The sequence below is a fragment of the Paramormyrops kingsleyae genome, chromosome 24, assembly GCF_048594095.1.
Source record: "Paramormyrops kingsleyae isolate MSU_618 chromosome 24, PKINGS_0.4, whole genome shotgun sequence".
Taxonomy (NCBI): Eukaryota; Metazoa; Chordata; class Actinopteri; order Osteoglossiformes; family Mormyridae; genus Paramormyrops; species Paramormyrops kingsleyae.
This window is the reverse complement of record NC_132820.1, coordinates 18,279,923-18,305,261: the sequence shown is the minus strand read 5'-3', so window position 1 is coordinate 18,305,261 and position 25,339 is coordinate 18,279,923. Positions and strand designations below refer to the sequence as shown.

The 25,339-nt window shown below is 39.7% G+C and overlaps 1 protein-coding gene across 2 annotated transcripts in view; it reads left to right on the top strand.

Moving 5' to 3' along the window:
- The first annotated feature begins 1,371 nt into the window (after positions 1 to 1,371).
- The window catches only part of LOC111845458 (NLR family CARD domain-containing protein 3-like), a 79,435-nt gene continuing 55,467 nt past the window's right edge, over positions 1,372 to 25,339 (top strand). The window contains exons 1-10 of one of the 2 annotated variants that reach the window (XM_072706801.1): positions 1,388 to 1,460; positions 6,597 to 6,745; positions 7,252 to 7,365; positions 9,941 to 10,004; positions 10,188 to 10,416; positions 10,577 to 12,305; positions 22,340 to 22,513; positions 22,642 to 22,815; positions 22,929 to 22,975; positions 23,447 to 25,108. In XM_072706801.1, coding sequence (XP_072562902.1) covers positions 6,639 to 6,745; positions 7,252 to 7,365; positions 9,941 to 10,004; positions 10,188 to 10,416; positions 10,577 to 12,305; positions 22,340 to 22,513; positions 22,642 to 22,815; positions 22,929 to 22,975; positions 23,447 to 23,979 — 3,171 coding nt within the window. In that variant the 5' untranslated portion in view covers positions 1,388 to 1,460; positions 6,597 to 6,638 and the 3' untranslated portion in view covers positions 23,980 to 25,108. Of the gene's footprint in view, positions 1,461 to 6,596; positions 6,746 to 7,251; positions 7,366 to 9,940; positions 10,005 to 10,187; positions 10,417 to 10,576; positions 12,306 to 22,339; positions 22,514 to 22,641; positions 22,816 to 22,928; positions 22,976 to 23,446; positions 25,109 to 25,339 lie in introns of those variants that run through there. The other variant, XM_072706800.1, reaches the window with a different exon arrangement.

The following is a 25,339-nucleotide window of genomic DNA, read 5'->3' as shown; positions in this document are numbered from 1 at the left end:
CTGTACAATTGAGAAGATTTCTTTGTGGTTACACATATATAGGAACAAATGCACTACTCAGAGCAATTAACATACAACAACACAGGAAATCTGGAGAAACTAAGAGCAACAGGTATTAAATACTAATATCAGTGCCATACCATCTTCAATGGTGGTGGATTTCTAAATGAAACTGAATATTTAATGAGCAAAGTCATTTGATTTGTTCTTCTAGCCCAAGTTGTGGTCTAAAAGCAATAAGGCCACCAATCATTATATCTGCTTTAGCAGAAATGCACTCCTTCCACCATTAAGATAGCTCTCACCTTTTCTCAGTTCTGCTAAATAATTATGATATGCACTCTAACAGAATCTAGCTTTGTAATCCATGTTTAGTGACTGGTGCAATACATTTTAGGCACTTTTACACCACATGCAGTTCTCAGGTGAGCATGACTGGCTCTTAACCTGATTGAAGAAACCTTTTCCATTTTGCTTAAATGAGAAAAGGCTATGTTGGTCTGAGTCTTTCTTATTATGGTGGGTTAGTAAAACACAGCAGCTAAATGCCCAAATGAGTTCAAATGAGTGCACATTAAAATGGGGCAGATATGGGCCACCCATTTTGGGCTTGCAATTTGGGAAGAGGTTGAGACACATTGTCTTAACACTCTATGGCAGGGGTATCAAACTGCAGTCCTGGAGAGCCAGAGCTCTGTGTTGCTTAGTTCTTTTCCAGTTTCACCATAAACGATACAGCTTAAGAGCTGTGTGGTAATTAGCACAAGGAGTTGAATCAAGTGTGTTACATGAGGGTAACTCAAAAACTGTGCAGGGCTCCGGCCCTCCAGGACTGGAGTTTGACACCTGTGTATTAGATTGACTACTTTAAGTTGAACTGCCTTGAAAAAATTAAGTGTGAAAAAAAGAAGTAATACTTTAAGTTGATCCAATGTTTCATTTTTTTCAGTGCAGTGGTATCTCGGTATACGTCCGCTTTGGAATAAGTCCAGCTTTTGGATGCGAAAAATTTGGCTTGGTATACGACCTGCTTGTAATACGACACGCGTCAAAGATCGACCCGCCCTGCTGCCAGTGTTACCGACAACACGGAGCCCCATCTTCCCTACACATTTACCCCCCGCTCTCCTCAATGTCTTCACCGGCGACCGAACTAATATCGGCGACGGGCACAACTCGTCCCCCACTTTCAGCCAGTGAAAAAGGAACGCTGTGTTAAACACTCACGCTTCCTATTCCACACCGTCCCGAAACCCCCCTCCCCCAGTCTGTCTCAGTATCCTTTAAGACATTCCTGAAAACATTCAGCTCGATCGTCAGTTACCGGAGGGCAGGTACTTTCCACACCCCCACCGTAGTACGAAGCTATAATTCCCTGTCTGTAAATGAAAGTGAAAGATTTAAAGCCAGAGTCACCATTTCAGCAAGGAACACAAATAAGATTCTGGAATAATATAAAGGTATTTGCATTGCAAGGTAAGATTATAGTTAACAGATACATCTAATACTAAAATAAGTGTTTTACCTGAGACGTCGGCAATTATTTTTGATTAGGGTGGCCATCAGAGACCAGTTATATATATGGGGGTTTAATACTTCCCAGCATAACTAGATGTTTATTGTAGTTCGATACACTGTAACTAAGTGCATGGAATAAATGTCATATTTTGTCGAATGTTAAGTGAATTAACACGTTTATATTGACTTATATTTAATAACTGATGCCCAAATATGAGTTCGTCTTAAATACAGTGTTGCCTAAACATGGAGCGTGGGACACTACAGGAATTAACAAGATAGTATTTTGAAGCTGGACGGCAAGGAGCCCCTAAAGTTCCATAGGGTGATTTTTTTTATCTTGTGCGCAAAAGTTATTTATCTTGATGGAACAAGATAACTTGTGCGCACAAGATAATTTACTATAAATTCGACTTCAGATACACTCAGACACCATGTAAGCGAATCAAGTTTTATTTTCACATTGCAACGCCAGGCAATGAAATTCTCGCTGGTCTTGTATGGGGCGCCAATTAAGTGTTAAGCGCTCGTTTTCATGTACTATATAAAAAGCATTTTGTACCACAAAAAACATTATTTCATGACGAAATTATTTTGTGAAAGAAATGCGTTCCGTGGTGCCTTTGCTGATTCAACAAAAAACCTAAATGCATTTAGTCGTAATACAAAAACATTGCGTGATTCCACAGAATCAATTTCGTCCACGAAAATTCATGACATCCATGTCACCAAAATGATTTCCGTTCACTCAGGAAATGCATTTTGTAAGCAAAATTAATTTACGTAGTTCACAAAGTGTATTTCGTCCACAAAATGACTTTCTTTCACTCAGGAAATGCATTTTGTACACAAAATGAATTTAGTTAGATGATAAAGTGCATTTTGTGAATGAAATTACTTTCTTCTGTACACGAAATGCAAGGTGCTGATATCCATGCTGTGCACAAAATGTATTCTACCTATTATATGGTCTCTGTATATGTATCTGAAGTTGTAAGAGATGCATATGAATTTATAGTAAATTATCTTTTGTGCACAAGTTATCTTGTTCCCACATGATAATTAACTTGTGCACACAACACCAATTTTTTATTATTATTATTATTATTATTATTAATAATAATAATAATAATAAATAATAAAAGTTGGCGATAACAGCTAGCGTGCCGAAGAACCCGGGTTCCAGCCTCTAGCCTAAGGTTTCCAGCTCCTGTGCTGGAGAGCTACTATCCAGTAGGTTCTCTATCCTGCCTGGCTTCTGATGAGCCACACCTGTTCTCAGGTAAATACCACGAACAGGTATTTCAGGTATAACAGGTTTGGAGGAATTTACCTGAGAACAGTTGTGGCTCATCAGAAGCCATGTACACTGTAAAACCTAATAGTACTTCTTAATGATAGAAGTAAGTTAATATAACTTAATTTTTCCTGAAAGTTGGATTCACTCAATTTGACTTTACTCAAAAATTAATTGTTGGAGTAGTAACTCAGTTCTTTTGAGTGTACTTAGATTTTTAAGTTGGGGTGATATAATTCCAGTTTGTTGCAGTAATTCTTTTTCTCTGAGTTGACTTTATGATCACTACTAAAACAATGAATCAGTCCAAATAATTATGTTCCTTTAAAATTATATTAATTTAATAGTCTTGTCTGTAATCATTTAACTGATTACTCAACCCACACATAATTAATCAGCATAAAGTCAGCGTGGACGTTGCATGATGTGGGCGGAGTCTGCGTGGGGGGGGGGGGGAAACAAACTGCAATGTTGTGAAAAAATGTGCAAAAAATCTGACAAACGTATTTCGGTCTGATGTGAATTCATGCTGGATCATCGGCGTGGCCAGACCCATTTTACTGGGGCACATTCAAAATATAAGGTGCACATTCTGCACAGCAAATGTGCCAGTGTTAAATTAACACTGCATGGTGTCTATATGGGTCCACACCATTCAGTGTTGCGTTTAACACTTTACAGTGTGCAGTGAGTGTTGTTTTTGCAGTATTTATTTACAGTATTTATTAACTCTTATAGTGTTCAATTTACAACATAGAGTGTTAAGACAATGTGTCTCCACCACTTCCCAACTTGCAAGCCGATATGGGTGACACACAAGCAGAGGCGCATCTTGTCATCAGGCAGGGCAGGCAGCTGCTTGGGGCCCCCAAGCCACTAGATGGCGAATGAGAGCTGACACTTTAAACTACGGTAGTGGCAATTATGTTTTGAACGTTCATTCCTATGAACTTTATCAGAGAATTTATTAACCTGCAAAACGTGCACATTATTATCAGTTATCAAAACAATTTACAAAGGCTGGTTTTGTTTTAAATTATTTTGCTATCTGCTATTCATCCTACAGTTTTCACAAACTTTAAAATGGTTTCATATTTTAAAGTCCATTAACTTGTTGAAAATGGTAACTTGTGAAATAAAAAAAGTTTACTGTTCACAATTTTTTGTTAATGTCAGATTATTTATTAAAATGATGACAAAAACTGGTTAGACGGGGGGCCCCCAGTGAATTTTTGCTTGGGGCCCCAACAGACCCTAGGATCGCCTCTGCACACAAGTACAAAAAGGGTAGCCCATATCTGCCCCATTTTAATGTACTCTCATTTGAACTCATTTGGGCATTCAGCTGCAGTGTTTTACTAACCCACCATAATAAGAAAGACTCCGACCAACATAGCCTTTTCTCTTTTTATGCAAGTCTTTAGTTTGGTTCTTGATAACCACAGTGCTGTGTTTATGTAGCTTAGAGAGCATTGAAAAGCTGTTGTTATAATAATATTTATTTAAGCATGAATGCGATAGCTTTCTTCAAGCAGACTAAGAAAGCACCAGTAAAGCTCTCCTGAGAACTGCCTGTGGTATTGAAGTGAGTGAAGAATATGGCACCAGTCACCAAACACAGATTATGTAGCTAGACTTTGTTAGACTGCATAACATAATTATTTAGCAGTGCTGAAAAAAGGTGAGAGCTATCTTAATGGTTGAAGGAGTGCATTTCCGCTAAAGCAGATATAATGGGTGGTGGCCTTATTGCTTTTAGACCACAACTTGGGATAGGAGAACAAATCAAATCACCTTGCTTATTTAATATTCAGATTTTTATTAAGCTTAATTTTTGAAACCCACCACGAGCGAGGCTGGTATGGCACTGATATTAGTCTGTACCATGTGTTAGCATTAATTTTTCTGGGTTTACGGATTGTAGTTGGTCTGAGTAGTGTAGTTCTTGTATATGTGCATTCCCAAAGAAATCTCCTCGGTTGTGGAAGTATATATGGTCTGAATGTTTTTCATAGAGAGTATACACTGAGAAAAAACCAACACCTTCTCTAGTTAAACTATAGAGAATGAACAATTATGCCTAGTCACTGGCTAGCATGCAAAAGCCATTCATCACAAATGCGGTGGGTTAAAAAACAAAAACGATTAAGTCAAAAACTGTACTGTGTCATGCTATGCAAATATACATCCAGCACCATTGGTCAACAGGGGAGTGGGCGGTACCAGGAGCTGCACAGAAAAGGGTATGACACCTATAACACTTTTACAGACATATGTTAATCATCCCAGGACAGGACTGGCAATCAAACATAGCCCAACACCATTAAAACATAAACCACTCAGAGGATGAGTCCCGTAAATCTCCAAGAGGTTTTCTTCTAACTTGATGTCAGCATCCTGTAAAATCACATACCAGGAAAAACAACACCAGGAACACAGCGCTCCAATCTTCAACATCACTCAGAACTTAATCAACAAAGCTTCAAAATAAAATAATAAAAAGCTGTAAGGTCCTTTTTGGTCAGAGTCTTTCTCATGATGGTGGATAAATCTGGGCTGGCTCTTCTGATCCTCATGACTTCTTGTGCGCATATTAAAATGGGGCAGATATGTGGAGGTGGAGACTCATTGACAACACCCTATGGTGTAAATTGAACACTATTGGAGTTAATAAAGATTAACACTGGAAAAACAAAACTCACTGCACACTGTAGAGTGTTAAAGTTAACACTCAATGTGGACCCATTTAAACACCATGCAGTGTTAATTTAACACTGGCACATTTGCTGTGTAAGGTTCAAGGCAATGAGTTTCTTTAAATGGACTGAGTAGCCACAACTAAGTTAACTAGAATGTAATAATAAATCTTAAAGGAAGAAAACTGAGTAAATAAAACTTAAATAGTAGCATTCACATAAGGAGGATGCATTTAAGTTATTGTTACTCAACTCATTTAAATCAAACTAATGAATGCAGCTGATGCTCTTAACTTGATTTAACTAAGTTGCTTAAATTATGAATAATTAAGTTACTTTTACTCAATACAAAAAATATTTTTACTTGAATTGTTTGAGTTCATAAACTTCAATGATTTAAGGCAATCGGTTTTCTCAAACAGCTTGAGTTGAACTAACTAGTCAGGTTTTACAGTGTAGGACAGAGAACCTACTGGATAGTAGCTCTCTGGGACTGGAGTTGGAGACCTCTGGTGTAGCTGGTCTGCGTGAGGTCTGTGATTCAGCAGGTCAGAACTCTTTTTTGTAAAAAAAAAAGAGAAGAAAACTGGCACGCTGTAGTTGCCAAAATAATTCTGTAAAAAATATGGCAAAACTGTAATCACCATTATGGAGCAATGTGTAAATTTAACAGTATAAAAATATATAAAGAACAGTTTAAACCAGTAACTTCAACATTGACAATTATGCTATTAAACCTGTTCTTTCAGTAAGATTTACCTCCAGTTATCATATCATGTGCATCGAATTCCTTTGAGTTTCACTGAAAAAGACCAAACATGCCATGATAGAATGTGTCCTTTGCATTTAACGTACATGCAACACAGCAGGGAACAGCTATTATTTACCACGCTGGGAGCAGTACATGAGGACGGTACCATACTCGGGGTACTTTGATGGTGGGGGATTTGAACCAATAGCCTTCCAATCACAAATGCACATCCCTAACCATTAGGCCACCACTGGCACTGTTTAACAGGAAAAGCCTCATTATAAGACTGTCATTTAACAGATTTTTTCTGTATGTGTTTCTTTCATGTTCACAGAGGTCTCAGCAGGAATCATCTGCTCTGTATCAACACCAAAAAATGGAGGAACCTGCTTCTGAAATGAGCCCCCCTGTGGGATATAAGGAGAGTGGAGCTGCATCTGAAATGACCCCCCCTGTGGAGTGTAAATCAAAGGGGCCTGAGAGGTAACAGTGTTACAGCCACTAGCATGCATGTCTCTGTGGGTCTATAGTTAGGCCATAAGGTAAAAGCAAACAGGGTTCCTAGCTAAGGCTGGGGGGCACATTAATATTTGTAGTTTAATAATAAAATACCTCAGCATTTTCTTTTTTTCCCCTTTGCTCCAAAATCAGCCAGTTATGCTATTTTAGAGGCAACCATCACATCATTCCTCCTACCCAAAATCACCACATATCGTTAAGTGGTAGAGAACAAATAAATATACAAACTTGAAAAAAGGAACAACAACCAAGTCTAGTGATGGAGGCTGTAACAGTGATAACCAAACCTTTCATATAGGAATCTTAATTTTAGTTTACACAGTTTATTTCACATGAAATCTAACTGTAAACAAGCCTGTTTGCATGAAGAGCTTCACAGCAGGTTAAGCAACTGAAGATGTAACATGATACTGCTCACATTATATGAATTATATTTATATAATGAGGATTTGTTTCCTCTCTGTCCACAGTGTCCTGATGGAGAGAGCAGGCTCACCTGCACCCAGCTGTGTTTCCATGAAGAGTGACCAGTCAATGGAGCCCCCACTCCTCTTCAGAAAGGGACATTTTCCTACAGATCAAAGGTAAATATGCATTTAAGGAAACACTCAGACTCTCAGCCAAAAGGCATGCAGGCAAATACAAAGAAGAAAAGTCATTTTATAATTAATGCATTGTTTTTGAATTTTCACAAATCCAATTGTTTTTAAGAATTTAAGTTTAGTCTGTATTCTATATAAATTGCATCTGAGGTAAAAGGATGAGGACTTCTGTACAAAGACTTGACCTCCTGTGAGCTGGAATTTAAAGTTAATGAATTGAAAATTGCATTTAAAATTTCAATTCTCAGCATAACGCTTAAAAAAGGAGGCTGACCTGCACACTGCTGTATATCAATTAAGAAAGACTGGACAACAAATTGTCTTCTTCTGGGACCTATGTTTGTGTTTTAGTTGTTTGATGTCCAGTATAGTTCTTTATGATGTGACAATTACACATGGTGCTGACATAACTGTGTAATTAATATTACATCCATTAACTGTTGTTGGAGGTATTAGCTTATTTTAGTTGTACCAGTTTGATTTTATCAGGCCAAAAGTATAGCATTTAGATGTGATTACTTCAATTAGTCATTAAAGTTTTTGACAAACTCAAAAGTGCTATTGTAATCAATTACGTAAGAGTTTTTAATTGGAAGGAGGAAATATTTTTACATTGCATCCGTAATTTAAGCATGGACATAAGATAAACACTCTTGTCTCGTTTCCACCAACGCAATCCAGAACTGGTTCCACCACAAAAAACTAACCCTGGGCCAGAAAAACGGCTCCAACATGGTACCGCAAAAAAGCTGGTCTCAGAATTTGGAACCGTAACGTCAGCGAAAGTGGGTCGGTCTATTGTGTCTGAACCTTCCGCAAACCCAGAAAATTTAGCCCATAACTGATATAGTTTTGTCTAACATCACCAGTGCAACATGAAACATCTTGGTTAATTATTAGCAGAATAACGTTACATCTTTTTTTTTAATTTATAGAAACGAAAGATCCATCTGCTGACCAGATTTAATAACAAATTATAAACATGTTGCAGGTCTAATAAAATATTGTGCCGCTCGAGTGGCAATGAGATCATGACAGTGGCAGTTCTAGCCTCCTTAGACCCAAGGGAAAAAAGTGTCCTTCAAATTTAGGTTATTTGTCTTTGGAGGAAATAAGACATCTTACAATTTAGATTTTTTCAAATTTATTTTTATTTTAAATTTCACAGCATGTCCTCTTTAGTGCACAATAGGAATAAATATGTTTCCTTACATCAGTTAAAAGATAGATGCAAAAACAAAATGTCCACTACAATAGACATAAATGAATGGGTGGGGTCTCAGGAGGCTAGACGGGGGGCCAGAGTAGTGCCAGTTGTTCTGTTGGGGTGGCAGATGCATTTAATTTTAATGTCCTCCAGTAATTACTTACGCTAGATTACCAGCATTAAGAAGCAAAAGGCAATTTTGAAAAAACCGATGTTATGCAATGATTTGCAGTCACATTTTGCGTTTTTTACAAATATGTAACTCATTCTGATTTCTTGATGAGACTGTCTTGCTTCAAGAAACCTGATTTTTTTTCTGATGTTAACTTTGCTTTTCACCAAGTGAAGCATGTCGCTCACCCAGCATTCCCATGTTAAGAGTCCGTCAAAAAAAATGTGCTTACATTTCTGTTTTACCTGTTCCCAGTGCACAGAATTTTAGTTTACATATTAGGTAAATAATAATAATAATAATAATTATTATTATTATTATTATTATGAATTTATTTGAGACCCAAATAACATGTATTTAGGGGGGCCATGGGGGAAACAAAAGTGGACACAGGCAGTAGAGACAGAGCGCAACAAGTCATGCTCTGAAAACATTTTTTGCAGTTCGGTAGCTTATAAAAACTCAAAATCCAAAACAGATCAAAATAAAAAGAAAACTGAATTCATATGAACCTTAACTTTACTCTCACTTCCGCATTCGTAACATTTCTGTTCCATTCTTATTTTGAAACTGGTGGAAACACTGGCAGCTTCTCAAAATGCACCAAGCAAGAACCTGCCCAGCATCGGCGCCAGCATTGACTCCGTGTTGGTGGAAACAAACATATTTTGCATCTTTTTAAGGTTTATTGTTGCTGTTCTTATACTCCAGGCTAGTGTATACCTCACTGTCAAAATGTGTTTGTGAAAATGCTGATATTGAGCTTCCTGTCAAAGACCATCATAAATTCAGGCTATTTGCACAGTTTGTTGACTAGGGATGTTGAATCAAATGCTGTTAGTTAGCTCTGCTAATCAAGCTGAAATCTGTTTCAAAATCAAAATCAAGTCACTGGATACCAAAGGCTACATATCAAACTGTCTGTCCTGCCTGCTGTATCTCATTGTGGTGGAGCAGGATATCACTGGTTCTCTTCTGCTGTTAGGAGACGATTGCTGTTATGAAGCTGCCCCAAATGAATAAAGCTTAAAAAGGCATCTTACGTCTTTTCAAATTAAAATACATCACTAGGTTATTCTGTGTTGGCAGCAAGAGCACTTTTATTGGGGACCATTACACACTTTCTGTTACACTTGTTTAGATGATCTGAGGTCTTCATATTTCTGTCTTATTCACAGAGACCAAATGAAAGAATGCAGTTCAGATCTACAGGAGAAACCGGTTTTATCTTCCATATTGAAGGTTTGTATTCATTGCTGATATATATTTTCTGAAGTGTTGTGTGAACTGGCTTACATTTTATACAGATGTACAATAAGAAACTAATCATGTTAAAGGAAAGATATTCAAACCTATGACACTCAAATGAACCTATGAAAAGGTTTGGTGCAAGCAGTAATAATGAACTGTGACTGTGGATTTTAGTTACTAGAGGAAAATGCTGTAAGGTTCCTGAAGGATGAGCTGAAGAAGATCACGAGGTACCTAGATCAGAATTACCCAGAATGCTCTGAGCCTCAGCTGGAGGAGGACAATGACCTGGACAGTGATGGTCAGATGCAGAAGACCTGTGGTAGAGAAGGAGCTCTGAAGATCACACTGTACATCCTGAGGACCATGGAGCAAAATGATCTCGCTGACCTACTGGAGAAAAGTAAGAGCTGAATCTCATTCTGTGTGTGTTTGTTTTGCCCCTAAAAAATATTATATGACATAAATAGTGTTCTAAATTTCAGTTTAACATTTAATTTGATTTAGGTTTGCTTGTGTGAGTGAAAAAATGTTTTTTGCATTTACCTCTCATTTCATTTCAGGGCATCTTCTGTCACAATGTCAGCGCAGAATCAAACATACCCTAAGGAAGAAATGTGAGTGTGTATTTGAAGGGAAAGCTAAGGAAGGACAGCCAACATTTCTCAATGAGATTTACACAGAACTCTACATAACTGAAGGTGGGACTGGAGGAGTCAATGATGAACATGAAGTGAGACAGATTGAAACAGCATCCAAGAAAAGGCAAACAGAAGATACTACAGTCAAGTGCAATGACATATTTAAACCCTCATGTGAGCGTGAGACACCTATCAGAACTGTACTCACTAAAGGGGTTGCAGGTATCGGGAAAACAGTCTCTGTCAAGAAATTTATTCTAGACTGGGCAGAAGGAAAAGCAAACCAGGATGTTCACTTCATATTTGCTTTTCCATTCCGGGACCTGAATTTGATTAAGGATGAATACAGTCTGATTGAACTGCTTCACCACTTTGTCCCTGATCTGAAATCATTTGAATCCACTGAGCTGTTTAGGTTCAAAATCTTGTTCATCTTTGATGGTCTAGATGAGTGTCGCCTTCCTGTAGATTTTCAGAACAATGAGAGCTGGTTTGATGTAACAAAGAAAACGTCATTGGATGTGCTGTTGACTAACCTCATTAAGGGGAATCTGCTTCCATCCGCTCTCCTCTGGATAACCTCCCGGCCAGCAGCAGCCAGTCAGATACCTTCTGAGTACGTCCACCAGGTGACAGAGATAAGAGGGTTCAGTGATGCCCAGAAGGAGGAGTATTTCAGGAGGAGATTCAGCGATCAGAGCCTGGCCAGTAGGATTATCACCCATGTGAAATCAACAAGGAGCCTCTTCATCATGTGCCACATACCTGTGTTCTGCTGGATTTCAGCCACTGTCCTTGAGAGGCTTTTTAGTGAGACTGACAGGGGAGAAATTCCAAGGACTCTGACTGAAATGTACACACACTTCCTGATGTTTCAGACAGATTTAAAAAATGACAAGTACATGAAAAACAGTGAACCTAAGCTTAATAAATGCTTTGAATCTGGTAAGGAATTCTTGTTAAAACTTGGTAAGCTGGCTTTAGACAACCTCGAGAAAGGCAATCTCATATTTTATGATCAAGATATGACAGAGAATGGCATTGATGTCACTGAAGCTTCAGTTTACTCTGGAGTGTGTACAGAAGTCTTTATGGAGGAATATGGGCTGTATCAGGAGAAGGTGTACTGCTTTGTGCATCTGAGCATCCAGGAGTATCTCGCTGCTTTTTACGTGTTTCTATCAAACTCAACAGCTGACCTGCTGAAGATTGCAGTGGATCAGGCATTAATGAGCAAGAATGGACACTTGGACCTCTACCTCCGCTTCCTCCTGGGCCTCTCAACAGACTCCAGTAAGACTCTGTTACAAAGGCTACTGGGAGAGACAAGAACCAGCTCACATAACATTAAAGAAACAGACAAATACATCAAGGAGAAAATACAGGAGAATTTATCTCCAGAAAGGACCATCAACCTGTTCCACTGTCTGAATGAATTGGGTGACAATTCTCTAGTAGAGAAAGTACAAAGATACCTGAATTCAGGACGTCTTTCAGCAGAATACCTCTCACCTGCACAGTATTCAGCTCTGGCCTTTCTGTTACTGATGTCAGATGAGGAGCTGGACGTATTTGATCTGAAGAAATTCATCCGATCTGATATGGAGCATTGGAGGCTGCTGACTGTGGTCAAGACATCTAGGACAGCTCTGTAAGTGATGATATGAAAATGTATATTACCTTGCAGTGACGCATTAACATTTTAAACAGTTTAAAATATTAACAGTTTAAAATTAATTAAACATGCAGTATATTCCTCCTCATGGGTTAATAACCAGGCTGGATTTGTTTTTTGATAATCTGGGACCGAGATTTTATAATGACTGAGGGTAGTGATGTAGTTAAAAAAACAAAAAGTTACATTTCCATTACCATCCAGTGTGCATCCTAAGCTGCTATAGAAATAAAGGGGGCTCTTTATCTGTAGGGATTATAAATGAAATGATTCTTCATTTTCACAAGTACAGATACAATGGAATGGTTTCTCTTCTCACTCTCCATGAGAGACACAGACACATTTACAGGTGACACCAAGCTTAGGGTCACAGCACAGGATCGGCTGGCATCCAGCAGCCCTGGAGCTGGGGGTTAAGGGCCTCGATCAAGGGCCCACAGACATTTGACTGTTCTGCTGAGTGTCTAACCAGCGATGCTCCAACCACAGGCACAGAGGCTTAGCCTGCTGAGCCACACACCAGCCCCATGGAAACAGTGTGTGAGTGTTATTGTCAGCAGGTGTGTCCATGTGATGGACCCCAGAGCTGGAAGCTTCCAGAAGACTGCTGTCTCTGGCTGCTCACTGACGCCCTCTGCTGGCCTCGGGTGCTCCTGGCTGAGGATGTGACAACACATCTAGTCTGGCAGTAATAGATTAACATTGTTTTAAGTAAATAATGAAGCTGTATAAATATACTAGGGCTGGGCGATATCAAATCGCGATTAAATCGCGCATGCGCAATAATCACTAGTACTTCAGATGACAGGTGCAACATTTGGTGGTGCGCCAGCTTTTCTGTGCTATACGGACATTTATTTACGGCCACAATATAAGCAGCTTAGTATGGCTAAATTATTAATGAGGCTTTGTATCAGAGCATGTGAGCGGAGTAGAGCTCACGAGGCTGTTGGCTCCGCCCGCTTCTCCACTCTAATTCCCACTAAGCCGCTCCGCTCAACACCGCTCCTCACTCCACTAAAATTTCCTCCCGCTCCAGTCATATCGCTTCACGCTCGCTCCAATTTAAAAGAGGGACAAATATTCTGCATGCCTAACAAATGTCACCTTAAACCGAAGCCTTATATAAAGAAATATGAGCAATGGTAACATTGCCACTCAGAAAATATTTATTTTTAAGCAACATATAGGCAACAACGGACAGGTTTGGCAATAGCATTCCACACAAAAATAGGCTTAACAATAAAGGAATCAGTGGGCTTAATAGCCTAAAGAATATACAGGCTAAGCATCCACGTTTTAAATTCCTCAATTTTTTTCTGTTGATGCTGCTGCTGCGTCTCTACAAAATAAAATTTCACTGACAGCGTTACGTGAAATTTAAAAAATCCTATTAGACCTACTTTGAATGACAAAACGAATTTATTTGATTAGCAATATTTACTTTATAGGCTTTTATACTTTAATTTACTTTATAGACTTGATATGCTACAACCATATAAAACTTGCTCAGGTTTTGCTTGCTTCCGCCTGTTCGCGTACACTGTAAAAAAATCTATCGTAAAATGTCAGTCAAAAGTCTGGCAGGTCCTGAAGACCAATAGTCCTGATGTATATTTGCATAGCATGACAGGGTGCTGCCTTTGTTTAAACTTTTTACCATGACGGTGTTGTATAGGGCAACAGTATAAATTCCCCAGCCACGGTACAAAATAATTTCTGCCACAACAGTAGATTCTCGTAAGATCTTTATGGGTGACAGTCGTAAAGACTTTTGAAGACAGTAATTAATGGAAAAATCTTCTCAATGCTTATTTTGATGCAGGTTATGAAGTCTGTTATTCTCTGCAGCTTCTGAACCTGCCCATTCTCATAAAGACCAATAGTACTGATGTACATTTGGTGAAAATGTTTTTCACCGTTAATAGGTTTTGTCTAGCACTTCTGCTGCCAGACTTTTGACTGTTATTTTACAGCAGATTTTTGCGGTGTGTGGCAGCCTCATTGCTTTTAGATCACAAGTTGGGACAGAAGAACAAATCAAATCGCCCAGCCCTAAAATATACCATTCATTAACATATAACATAACATTTCCCCTCTTGGATTAATAACCAGGCTGGATTTTTTTTTTGGAACCCCAATTTTATATTGACTGAAGGTAGTGATGTCATTAAAAAATACAGGTTTTCCATGACCATCCTTTGTGTAATGAACCACCAAGAGCCTGAATGTTCCAGTTTGCCTTAATACTGGGAAAACTACTCAGAAGTTAATTTTGGTTGTGGATACTGGAGGAAGAATTTCTGTAAATACTGGGAGTGGTATGTGACTCTGCGGGTTTGGACTCCGTGCCTATGAGTGGAAGGGTGCTGGTTCATATCTCCTGGCCAGCAGAGTGATGTCATCACTAGGCCCTTGAACAAGGCCCTTAATGCCAATCACTGCAGGGGTGCTGGATGCTGGCCAACCCTGTACGTGTCTTTGTGTTTTATGAAGAGTTAGACGGGATAGGCAAAAAGGCAATTTCCCCATGAATATACAGTACATCAATATTATGAAACTGCCTAATCCCATCTGGGGTTGTGGGGGGGACCAGAGTCTACTCCAGGAATAATGGGTGCAGGTGAGAACCAAACATGGGCAGTCACCAACACACCGCAGGGTGCACACACTCACACAGGGCCAATTTAGACTTATCAATCAACCTATCCTGCATGCTTTTGGACCATGGGAAGAAACCAGAGCCCCCAGCAAAAATCCACGTAAACACAGGGAGGGCGTGCGAACTCCACACAGAAAGGACCTAGGACCAAACCCAGGACCTTCTTGCCATGAGACAACAGCACCAACCCCTGCACCACCACCCCCATGAATATGAATGAATGAATTATCACAATTTATAAATATTTATTTTAAACAAATATGAAATCTGAAAGGATTGGTATTTCTGTGACTAGTGTGCAGGTAATTTTACAAGTTCCCAGGTACCGCAATACAGAAAAAAGGATTTCGTTCATGGGATCAGGAATTTAAGTGTAATTTAAAAAAATTAAGCTCCTCTGGACATCTTTCAAATCCCACATAAACACACACACACACACACACACACACACACACATATATAATCCCACGCAGGAACTGAACTCGAAACCCTACATGGTCGGCTGTAGTACTGATCACTGAGTCACAGAGCTGCTCAGAGCTTTATGAGATACAGTCGAACTTCGTTACAACGTACCTAGGGGGACATTAAGAATTTGTACGTTATAACTAGTGCTGTCAAACGATAATTTTTTTTTTATCAGATTAATCACAGGGTTGCTGTGGATTAATTTAGATTAATCACGATTAAATATCATTCATTTTTAATCTATATTAATCGCATTTCATTTTGCATGAGCAAACAGACTCAAAAAAAAAGGGAATATATATGAACTTAACGTGTTTATTGAACATCTTGAACACGAGTCGGATGCATTCCATCTGCCACAGAAGTGCAATACCATGGACCCATATCAAAAAGCAAGATTTTCTGCTTAGCCGGACAACTTGTTGGATTTAAGGTACCTCAGTTTAAATGGTCTTTATCTTCATTCACTTACAATTAGCCCGAACTACCGTAAATCCGACAAATAATACAACTAATCATGAAATCCAATTCAACCCGGTTAATTGCCATTGTTAGCAATATCAGTCGATAACACATTACGTGCTTTACGTATAAAACTCTGTAGCAACATGTCCACAGATAAGTTGGACGGTTTAGTGTGTGTGACCGATTTAATGAGCCACAAATGAGAAGTAGTGCTTAAACAGTATAAAACTACAACTTTCCCTTCTGTTGATAAATAATAATAATAATAATAATAATACATTTTATTTAAAAGCGCCTTTCAAGACACTCAAGGACACTATACACAAAAAGCAAACAATTTACATAATCTATATAAAACAATTCAAATTAAAAGGATAGAATAAAAGAAAGGTTATGTTGGAAAAGCAAATTTAAACAAGTGAGTTTTGAGTCTGGATTTAAAAAGAGAAAGTGAAGTAATGTTTCTAATGTCTGGAGGAAGCGAATTCCAAAGCCGGGGAGCAGAGCAGCAGAAAGCTCTGCTCCCCATGGTGGCAAGATGGTGAGAAGGGACAGAGAGAAGAAGAGAGGAAGAGGATCTGAGGCAGCGTGATGGAGTGGCGACCTGAACCAAATCAGACAAATATGGAGGGGAGAGGTGGTGGATGGCCTTAAATGTATACAGAAGGATTTTGAAATTGATGCGATCTTTAACCGGGAGCCAGTGAAGCTGCTGCAGAACAGGGGTGATGTGGTGGATAGAGGTGGTCTTGGTGATAATACGAGCAGCAGAGTTCTGGACAAGTTGTAGCTTATGGATGGATTTTTTAGGGAGACCAAATAAAAGTGAATTACAGTAATCGATCCGGGAAGTGACAAGGCTATGGACAAGAATGGCGGTGGCTTTTGGGGTGAGTGATGAACGGAGACGATTAATGTTGCGCAGATGAAAATATGCGGACCGAATGATATTATTGAGATGTGAATTAAAAGATAAAGTGCTGTCAAGGATGACACCAAGACTTTTCACATTTGGGGACGCAGAAACTAAAGAATTATCTATAGTAATAGAAAAATAATCAATTTTGGATAGTGTTGATTTAGAGCCAACTAGAAGAAACTCTGTTTTATTACTATTAAGTTTGAGAAAGTTTGAAGAAAACCAAGATTTAAGTTCAGCTAAACAGAGGCTAAGGGAAGGTGGAGGAAGAGTGAAGTTAGGTTTAGTGGACAAATAAAACTGGGTGTCATCGGCATAACAGTGAAAATGAATATTATATTTACCGAAAATATGACCAAGAGGAAGAAGGTAGATAATGAAGAGAAGGGGCCCCAGGACAGATCCCTGTGGCACACCAGTGACAACAGGAGAAGGCTGTGAAGTGAATGATTTAAGCTGGATAAACTGAGTGCGTTCAGGCAAATACGATTTAAACCAGTGTAATGGTGTACCAGAGAGACCAATGGAGGTTAACCTACTAAGAAGAACAGAGTGAGAGATAGTATCAAAGGCTGCACTCAGATCCAGAAGAATAAGAATGGTAAGAAAACCAGAGTCAGCTGCCATAAGAAGGTCATTGGTTATTTTTATGAGGGCTGTTTCAGTGCTATGGAGGGGGCGAAAACCAGACTGAAACTGTTCATACAAATGATTATTAGTTAAGTGAGAATGGATCTGTGTTGCAACTATTTTTTCAAGAATTTTTGAAAGGAATGGTAAATTTGAAATAGGGCGGAAATTATCAAAATTATTAGGATCAAGACCAGTTTTTTTCAATATTGGGGTGATAGCAGCAGTTTTGAAAGAGACAGGGACAGTTCCAGTGGTAAGTGAAGAGTGAATGATTGCAAAGATAAGGGGAAGCAAAGAGGGTAGACAATCTTTTACTATAGCTGTTGGAATAGGATCTAACTGACAGGTGGAGGATTTTGACTTACAGATGAGATCTGAAATATCAGAAACAGAGGGGAGCTGAAAAGCAGTAAAACAATGTGTTGGCAAGATAATTTCGAGGGAGGTACTACAAGATTCATCAGAAGCCAACTCCTGTGAATTTTGTGAATTTTCTCAGTAAAAAATTGCATTAGAGAGTCACAGAAGGAAGATGAATATAGGTGAACAGGTAGAAAATCCGGTGGCATGAAAGTAGAGTTAAGCAGTGAAAACAGTGATTTAGTGGAATCTTCATTAGAACAGATAATATTAGTAAAATAAGTGGATTTGCTTTGGTTAATGCATTCCTTATAATATGAAATATGATTATTATACATTTGTTTATGGATTGTGAGACCAGTTCTCTTATAAAGACGTTCAAGCCGTCGACCTTTTGCTTTCATAAGCCTGAGTTCAGCTGTAAACCATGGTGCTGACTGAGAAAATAATACAGATTTAGTTTTTAATGGAGCAACAGAGTTTAAAATACTATTAAGACTACTGTTATAATGGGAAACCAGATCATCTAAGGTGAGTAAGTTGTTGAAATCTGAAAGTCTTGAAAAAGCAACAGAAAGGGTGTTAGGATTAATTTTTTTGACATTACGGAAGGAGATGGTGCGAGGATTCTTGGATATAGAAAGGGTAATTTTAACATTAAAAGAGAGTAGCAGATGATCAAAGATTGGCAGTTCATCAGCCTTGCAGTTGAAGGGAGTTAGTCCAGAGCAGCAAACTAAGTCCAAAGTATGGCCCTTAGTATGAGTGGGAAAGTTTATATATTGATGAAAACTAAAGCTATCGAGGCAGGATGAAAAGTTTTTGGTGAGTGGATGATTACTGTTGTCCATATGTATGTTAAAATCTCCCAGAAGTATTATATTAGGAGATACAGTAGCCAAGTGGGTCAGCAAATCAGCAAAGTCTCCTATAAAATCAGAATTAGACTTTGGAGGGCGGTAGATAGCAGCTACAACAGTTGGAACAGGTCCCGAGAGTTGACAAACAACAGATTCAAAAGAACTGAATACAGGTACAGACAACGACAGAACTTTCCAATTCTCGCGATAAATTACCTCGAGACCTCCACCACGGCCGTACTCCCGAGGTTGACAGGTATAAACAAACCCCGGGGGAGTGGAGTCGTTGAGCTGGGAAAAATCTTTGGGCTGTTGCCACGTTTCAGTCAAACAGAAAAAATCAAACTTACGGTCGGTTAGGAGATCTTGGACGAGATGTCCCTTGCTCGTGAGCGAGCGGATGTTGAGCAGACCGAAGTTGACATTAGTGCTATTAGACTTGGCAAAAGTGTTAGTGTTAGCCGACCTGGTCAGGCTGGCTAATACACTGTGGTCAACAGCCCGGTCGGAGTTCTGTGGAGAACAGCGAGAAGTGGACCAGAATGACTGTATTGGTTTGGATTTGTCATGAAGAAAATCCTGGCGAGAGCCCCGATGAATATACTTTCGGCGAGGGAGGAATGCGATGTCTGTGTGAAGATGAAGCGCAGCCGGCGGTGGAGCAGCCAGATGAAAACGAAGTTGGAGGAGCTCGTCAGCTGTATACTGGTAAAGTCCAAAACCGGGTTGAAGGACCAACGACAGGAGAGTCCAGACAAATACGAACAGTACACCGATCCTACCAGACAACATCGCAGAGGAAGACGCCGGAAAACCAAATATAAAAATAGAAAAAGATACAGGTAGATAAAGATAAAGGGCGCAGGCATCTTGGATTCTTAACTCGGGATCCTCTGTGCTGCTCCGAGATATTTCTTGGATCTCCAAGAAACGGGAGCATGCATGTCGTCACTTCCAGCTTCAAAACTCGGAATTCGACTTTTACAATACAAGTTCCTAGGGCAAATGGAATGCACCAAAACTGGCCGAAATGGGTTGACAGAAACATTTCAGGGATTTTGACTCATTCTGTGCTGCAGATGGGTTAATTGCATTAAAACTTTTAATCAGATTAATCATGATGATGGATTAATCCGCGTTAACCCGTTAATTTTGACAGCTCTAGTTATAACCATAGTACGTTGTAACCAAGTCCCTCAAAATGAATGACAGAACACAAAATGTATATAAAAAAACTTTTATAAATCACCCTTCAAGTTGACACTATGACATACAGCTTGTGTAGTTTGAAGAATATAGTTCCTATTCTGAATAGGAACTATATTCTTCAAACTAGGTTAATATCAGTTACTCATAGACAGCCGACATAACGCAAAATCCACTGCCGGCTTATCATTCAAATCGCCTTACTGTAACCTAATGTCAAACCGAAATTATGCACCTGTATGATTCAATTGGCTGAAATAAATTTCGATACATGTGTTAGACATCTGTCTTTTGTTAATTTCTTTCACTATATGTCACACAATTACCCCAATAACCACACAGTTTCAGAACTTAGTTCGCGTCAGCAGTATAAGGCTGCCATGTATAATTCTGAATTATTTCCACCTTGTCGGTCAGCGAAATCCGTTTCCTTTTAGCAGGCATCTTGCTTGATATGCGGCAGCATGACACCATGCAAAACCATGAAAAAACGGGGGCTGCATGCAAGGAGTCCGGCCGGCGTGGAATGCTTCGTGAGGATAGGTTCATACAGTTAGGCGTTGCTAAGCGATGTAGATGGCCGGCAACAGCCGATTCTGAATTGTGCGCACACTCGGAAGATGAGGCTGTACGTTGTAACGAAGGTCAGTTTGCCTATTTTCCTCTGAAAATCATATGTTATATAGAAGTTTACGCTGTAAAGGTGTACGTTCTAAGCGATACCGGCAAATGGAATAATGCATTACGCGAATTCAGGACATCGAAATTTGAACGTTGTATTGGTGTAAACGTTATAAACGGGGTACGTTGTAACGAGGTTCGACTGTACTTATGCAGATATTAAAGGGTCTCTCAGTAATACCAGAACATTATGAAGGAATATGGTCTATTTCAGGGTTCACCAGCTCCAGTCCTGGAGGGCTACTATCCAGTAAGTTTTCTATCCTACCTGGCTTCTGATGAGTCACACCTGCTCCTGGTATTTACCTGAGAACTAGTGTGGCTCATCAGAAGCCAGGTAGGATATAAAACTTACTGGATAGTAGCCCTCTAGGACCGGAGTTGGTGACCCCTGGTCTATTTGATATGTATAGTGATGGGCAGGGTTCTGCTAATCTGCTAACCATTAATTAGTTTAACTTTTTTAATAAAAACTTTGAAAACCATTAACAGATCATTTAGCTTCTACTAAACTTAGTTCTAACTGTAAATCCACTATTATTTTGCAGGTAAAGTGAAGTCTAATGGTCAAAAACTTTTGTAAACGTACCTGCAGCAGTTCACTTGTCATGCTGTTAGCTGACTGCTTGTGAATACAGGATGTCATTGTTTGATAACTTGGTTTAAGGTTTTTAAAGTTGTCTGGGCTAAATGTAAGTGAATGAAGATAAAGTCCCTTTAAACTGGGGTATCCTGAACTCGAAGAACAGGTGCCTGTATCACACAGCTGGATTTCTTTCTTAGCTGAATTACAGAAACTCAGCCATGAAGTGGCAGACCATGTAATGTAACAGAGTGGGGTTGCCGAGTGTCAAAGGCACATAGTGCATGAAAATCACCAATACTCTGCTGACTCAATGACTGCAGAGCTACAGACTTCCTCTGGCATTAACCGCAGAGCACAAACTGTGCACCGTGAGCTTCATGGAATGGGCTTCCATGGTCGAGTAGCTGCATGCAAGCCTCACATCACTAAGCATAATGCCAAGCATTGGATGGACAGCTGTAAAGCATGCTGCCACTGGTTCCGAAGCAGTGGGAATGTGTTCTGTGGAATGACGGCAGTCTGGGTTTGGCAGACGCCATAAGGATGTTTTCTGCCTGACTGCACTGTGCCAACTGTAAAGTTTGGTGAATTTAAAGTTTGAGAAGGGATAATGGTATGGGGTTGTTTTTCAGGGGTTGGGCTAGGCCCCAGTGAAGGCCCGTAGTTCCAGTGAAGGAAACAGATATTTTGGACAATTCTATGTTTCAAACTATGTGGGAACAGTTAGAGGGAGGCCCTTTTCTGTTTCAGCATGACTGTGCCCCAGTGCACATATGAAGGTCCATAAAGACGATTATGTGAATTTGTTGTGGAAGAACTTGACTGGCTCACACAGAGCCCTGACCTCAACCCCACTGAACACCTTTGAGATGAATTAGAACAGAAATTATGAGCCAGGTCTTCACATCCAATGTCAGTGCCAGACCTCATAAATCCTCTTCTGGATGAATGGGCAAAAAGTCCCACAGACACACTCCAGAATCCAGCCTTTCCCGAAAAGTGGCAGCTGTTATAGCTGCACAGGGGGGACCAACTCCATATTGATTCCTATGGATTTATAATGGGATGTCATGAAAGTTCCTGTAGGTGTAATGGCCAGGTGTCCCAATACTTTTGTCCATGTAGTATATTCTGGTCTGAGTGTGTATAATAACACGGCTCCTTTTTCAGGCTGAACAGCTGTAATCTCACAGAGAAATACTGTGAGGCACTGGCTTCAGCTCTCAGATCAAACTCCTCACACCTGCGAGAGCTGGACCTGAGTGACAATGACCTGCAGGATTCAGGAGTGAAGCTCCTCTCTGCTGGACTGGGGGATTCACACTGTAAACTGGAGATACTGAGGTCAGTATTACTGGGTATTCCACACTGTAAACTGTAATTATTGAAAGGAGTCACATTTACTTAAAAGTAATTCTTGCATCGGTGAGGTGATCTTATATATTGTAGAGTTTTTGTCTGTCACTCTGCAGGCTGTCAGGCTGTAGAGTCACAGAAGAAGGCTGTTCTTCCCTGGCTTCAGCTCTGAGGTCAAACCCCTCACACCTGAGAGAGCTGGATCTGAGCTACAATCACCCAGGAGACTCAGGAGTGAAGCTGCTCTCTGCTGTACTGGAGGATCCCAGCTGTAAACTGGAGAAGCTGAAGTGAGTAGAGAGTGTGTCTGACACGCTTCAGATACTTATGCATGTATGTGAAGAAGAGGCACAAATAAATGGATACAGCAGTACTACAGTATGTCATTCTGCTTCTCCTGTAGTGTGGACCATAGTGGAGAGTGCAGGACCAGACCAGGCTTACAGAAATGTAAGTCTGTTTGCATGTTTTTATTAATAATACTATTATTCATACAGTTATTGTGATGAGTGTGTTTTTTGCACTGTATTTAGATGTATTTCAATCTTTGAGTTTCTGTGTGTGTGTCATTTAGAACATTCAAAAAAGAAAAACAAAATAAACATCACCAAAAACACTATTAATTCATTTATCAGTTTTTTTTAAACAAACTACCACTCAATATTTTCACAAGCTTCACAAAGTAGCGTATGCATTCGTTATTATGAACCATTGTATTTAACCCGAATTTTTAATAGAACAGGCTGTATGGCAGTCTGTTTGTAAGTACGAGCTGTCCGTAAGTCAGGCGTTCTTAACTCTGGGGCTTCCTGTACCTGAATTCCCTCAGGGGAAGCTGTGCTGTTTTTGTACGGTACAGGAAAAATTAATTACAGTGCTGCTCTGCCTGATGATCTTAGCGGCTCTTCCTCCTGCCTACAGACTCCTGCCAGCTGACACTGGACCCCAACACAGCACACAGACGCCTGTCTCTGTCAGAGGCAAACAGGAAGGTGACATGGGAGGCAGAGGAGCCATATGCTGATCATCCAGAGAGATTTGACCGTTGTTACCAAGTTCTGTGCAGAGAGAGTCTGACTGGTCGGTGCTATTGGGAGGCTGAGTGGGGTGGAGCTGGAGGCAGGATAGGAGTGACTTATAAAGGAATTGGGAGGAAAGGACAGAGTGCAGACTGTGCACTAGGAGCCAATGACAAGTCATGGATTCTGATCTGTGATCCTCACAGTTACTCTGTCCTGCACAATAATAAACAGACTGTCATGCTCATAGTGCCCTCAGGTTCCCGCAGAGTAGGAGTGTATCTGGACTGGGGGGCTGGTGCTCTGTCCTTCTACAGAGTCTCCTCTGATGGACTGACCCTCCTGCACAGGGTCACCTCCTCATTCACTGAACCCCTCTGTCCAGGGTTTGGGCTTTATATAAACTGCTCAGTATCACTGTGCATACTGGAATAGCTCACTGTGTGCTTGAGGAATAATTTCTTACTATATGACAGCGTGACGTGTTGCTGGTTCTCCAAGGTAAATGTCTGATTTTTAACATGAATAATCCCATTTTACTCTGAAATATATGTTAGACAAAAATAAATGACTGGGTTTAGTGAGTATGCAAAATAAACATTCAAAATAACTGGTTATCTTTCTGAGTAAAATGAACCAGCAAAATATAATCCTGATGCGTGGGGGGCTTTTCCCCTCCCCTGTATATGTTCCTTTTATACATTTAGGTATATATATTGTATTTCCTACCAGGATAAGGCGATCTATTGTATCTTATTGATGTCCTAGTTCAGCGGTGTCCAAAGCATAACTGTGTAACATAATCGAAGTGCTTTCTCTGGTAAATTAAAATAATAAATTCACTTTACTACTTACAACTGAAAATAATTAATTAGTCAACATATGTAATAATCGTTTAACAGGTGATATAACTGCGAAAGAAAGAAAAAACTGTAGAGTTGTTAACAAAAGAAAAACACATTAGATTCTATGAGCAAATTACAAGCAGGAATAACAATTTCCTAACTAAATCAGTGAACTGTTGTGTCATGTGGAATGAAAAAGCTTAAGTTGACTTAAATGTTGTACTTGAAAACCGACAACCTAATTAGCAAACGGCCATCATCTCACTCACTCATTTTAAAACACAGGGAAAGGATAATTAAAATGAACTATATTCCTCACTACGAAAAATGATGCCAAACAAACAAAACAGAACATCTTTACTATAGAGTTTAACCTGAGAAAGCAGAACTCGGCCCATGCACCCAACAACAGCTCTGCGGTGACTGATGGTTTCCGGCCGGACGCAGGATGTGAGACACCGTGTTCCCTCAATTACCCTCCCCATCGCAACACGGCAGAAACAGGAAATATGTACCATCTTTTTTTAATGTACCATTAAGCATCGAACTCATAAATACAGTATTATTGTAAAATTAAAGTACTACAAATAAAATTCGGTGAAGTTACAAAAATCCTTTTTAGCTTTGCTACATGATACATGCAAGACCATGACTCAAAACATACCTCCAGGCTATGTCAGAACTACATTTAGAGCAGGGGTGGCCAATCTTATCCGCAAAGGGCCGGTGTGTATGCAGGTTTTTGGGATAACCTGTAGGTCAGCTGTTAAAACCCTGGTGTGAGGACTCTTCAGCCAATCAGTCCTCTAATTAATGACCTAATTAGGGAGTTGCAGCGAAAACCTGCATACACACCGGCCCTTTGCAGATAAGATTGGACACCTCTGATTTTGAGAAATGAAGGTGGTACTCTTAAAAACATGGAGTGGCTAGCAGTCTCCAGACTAACT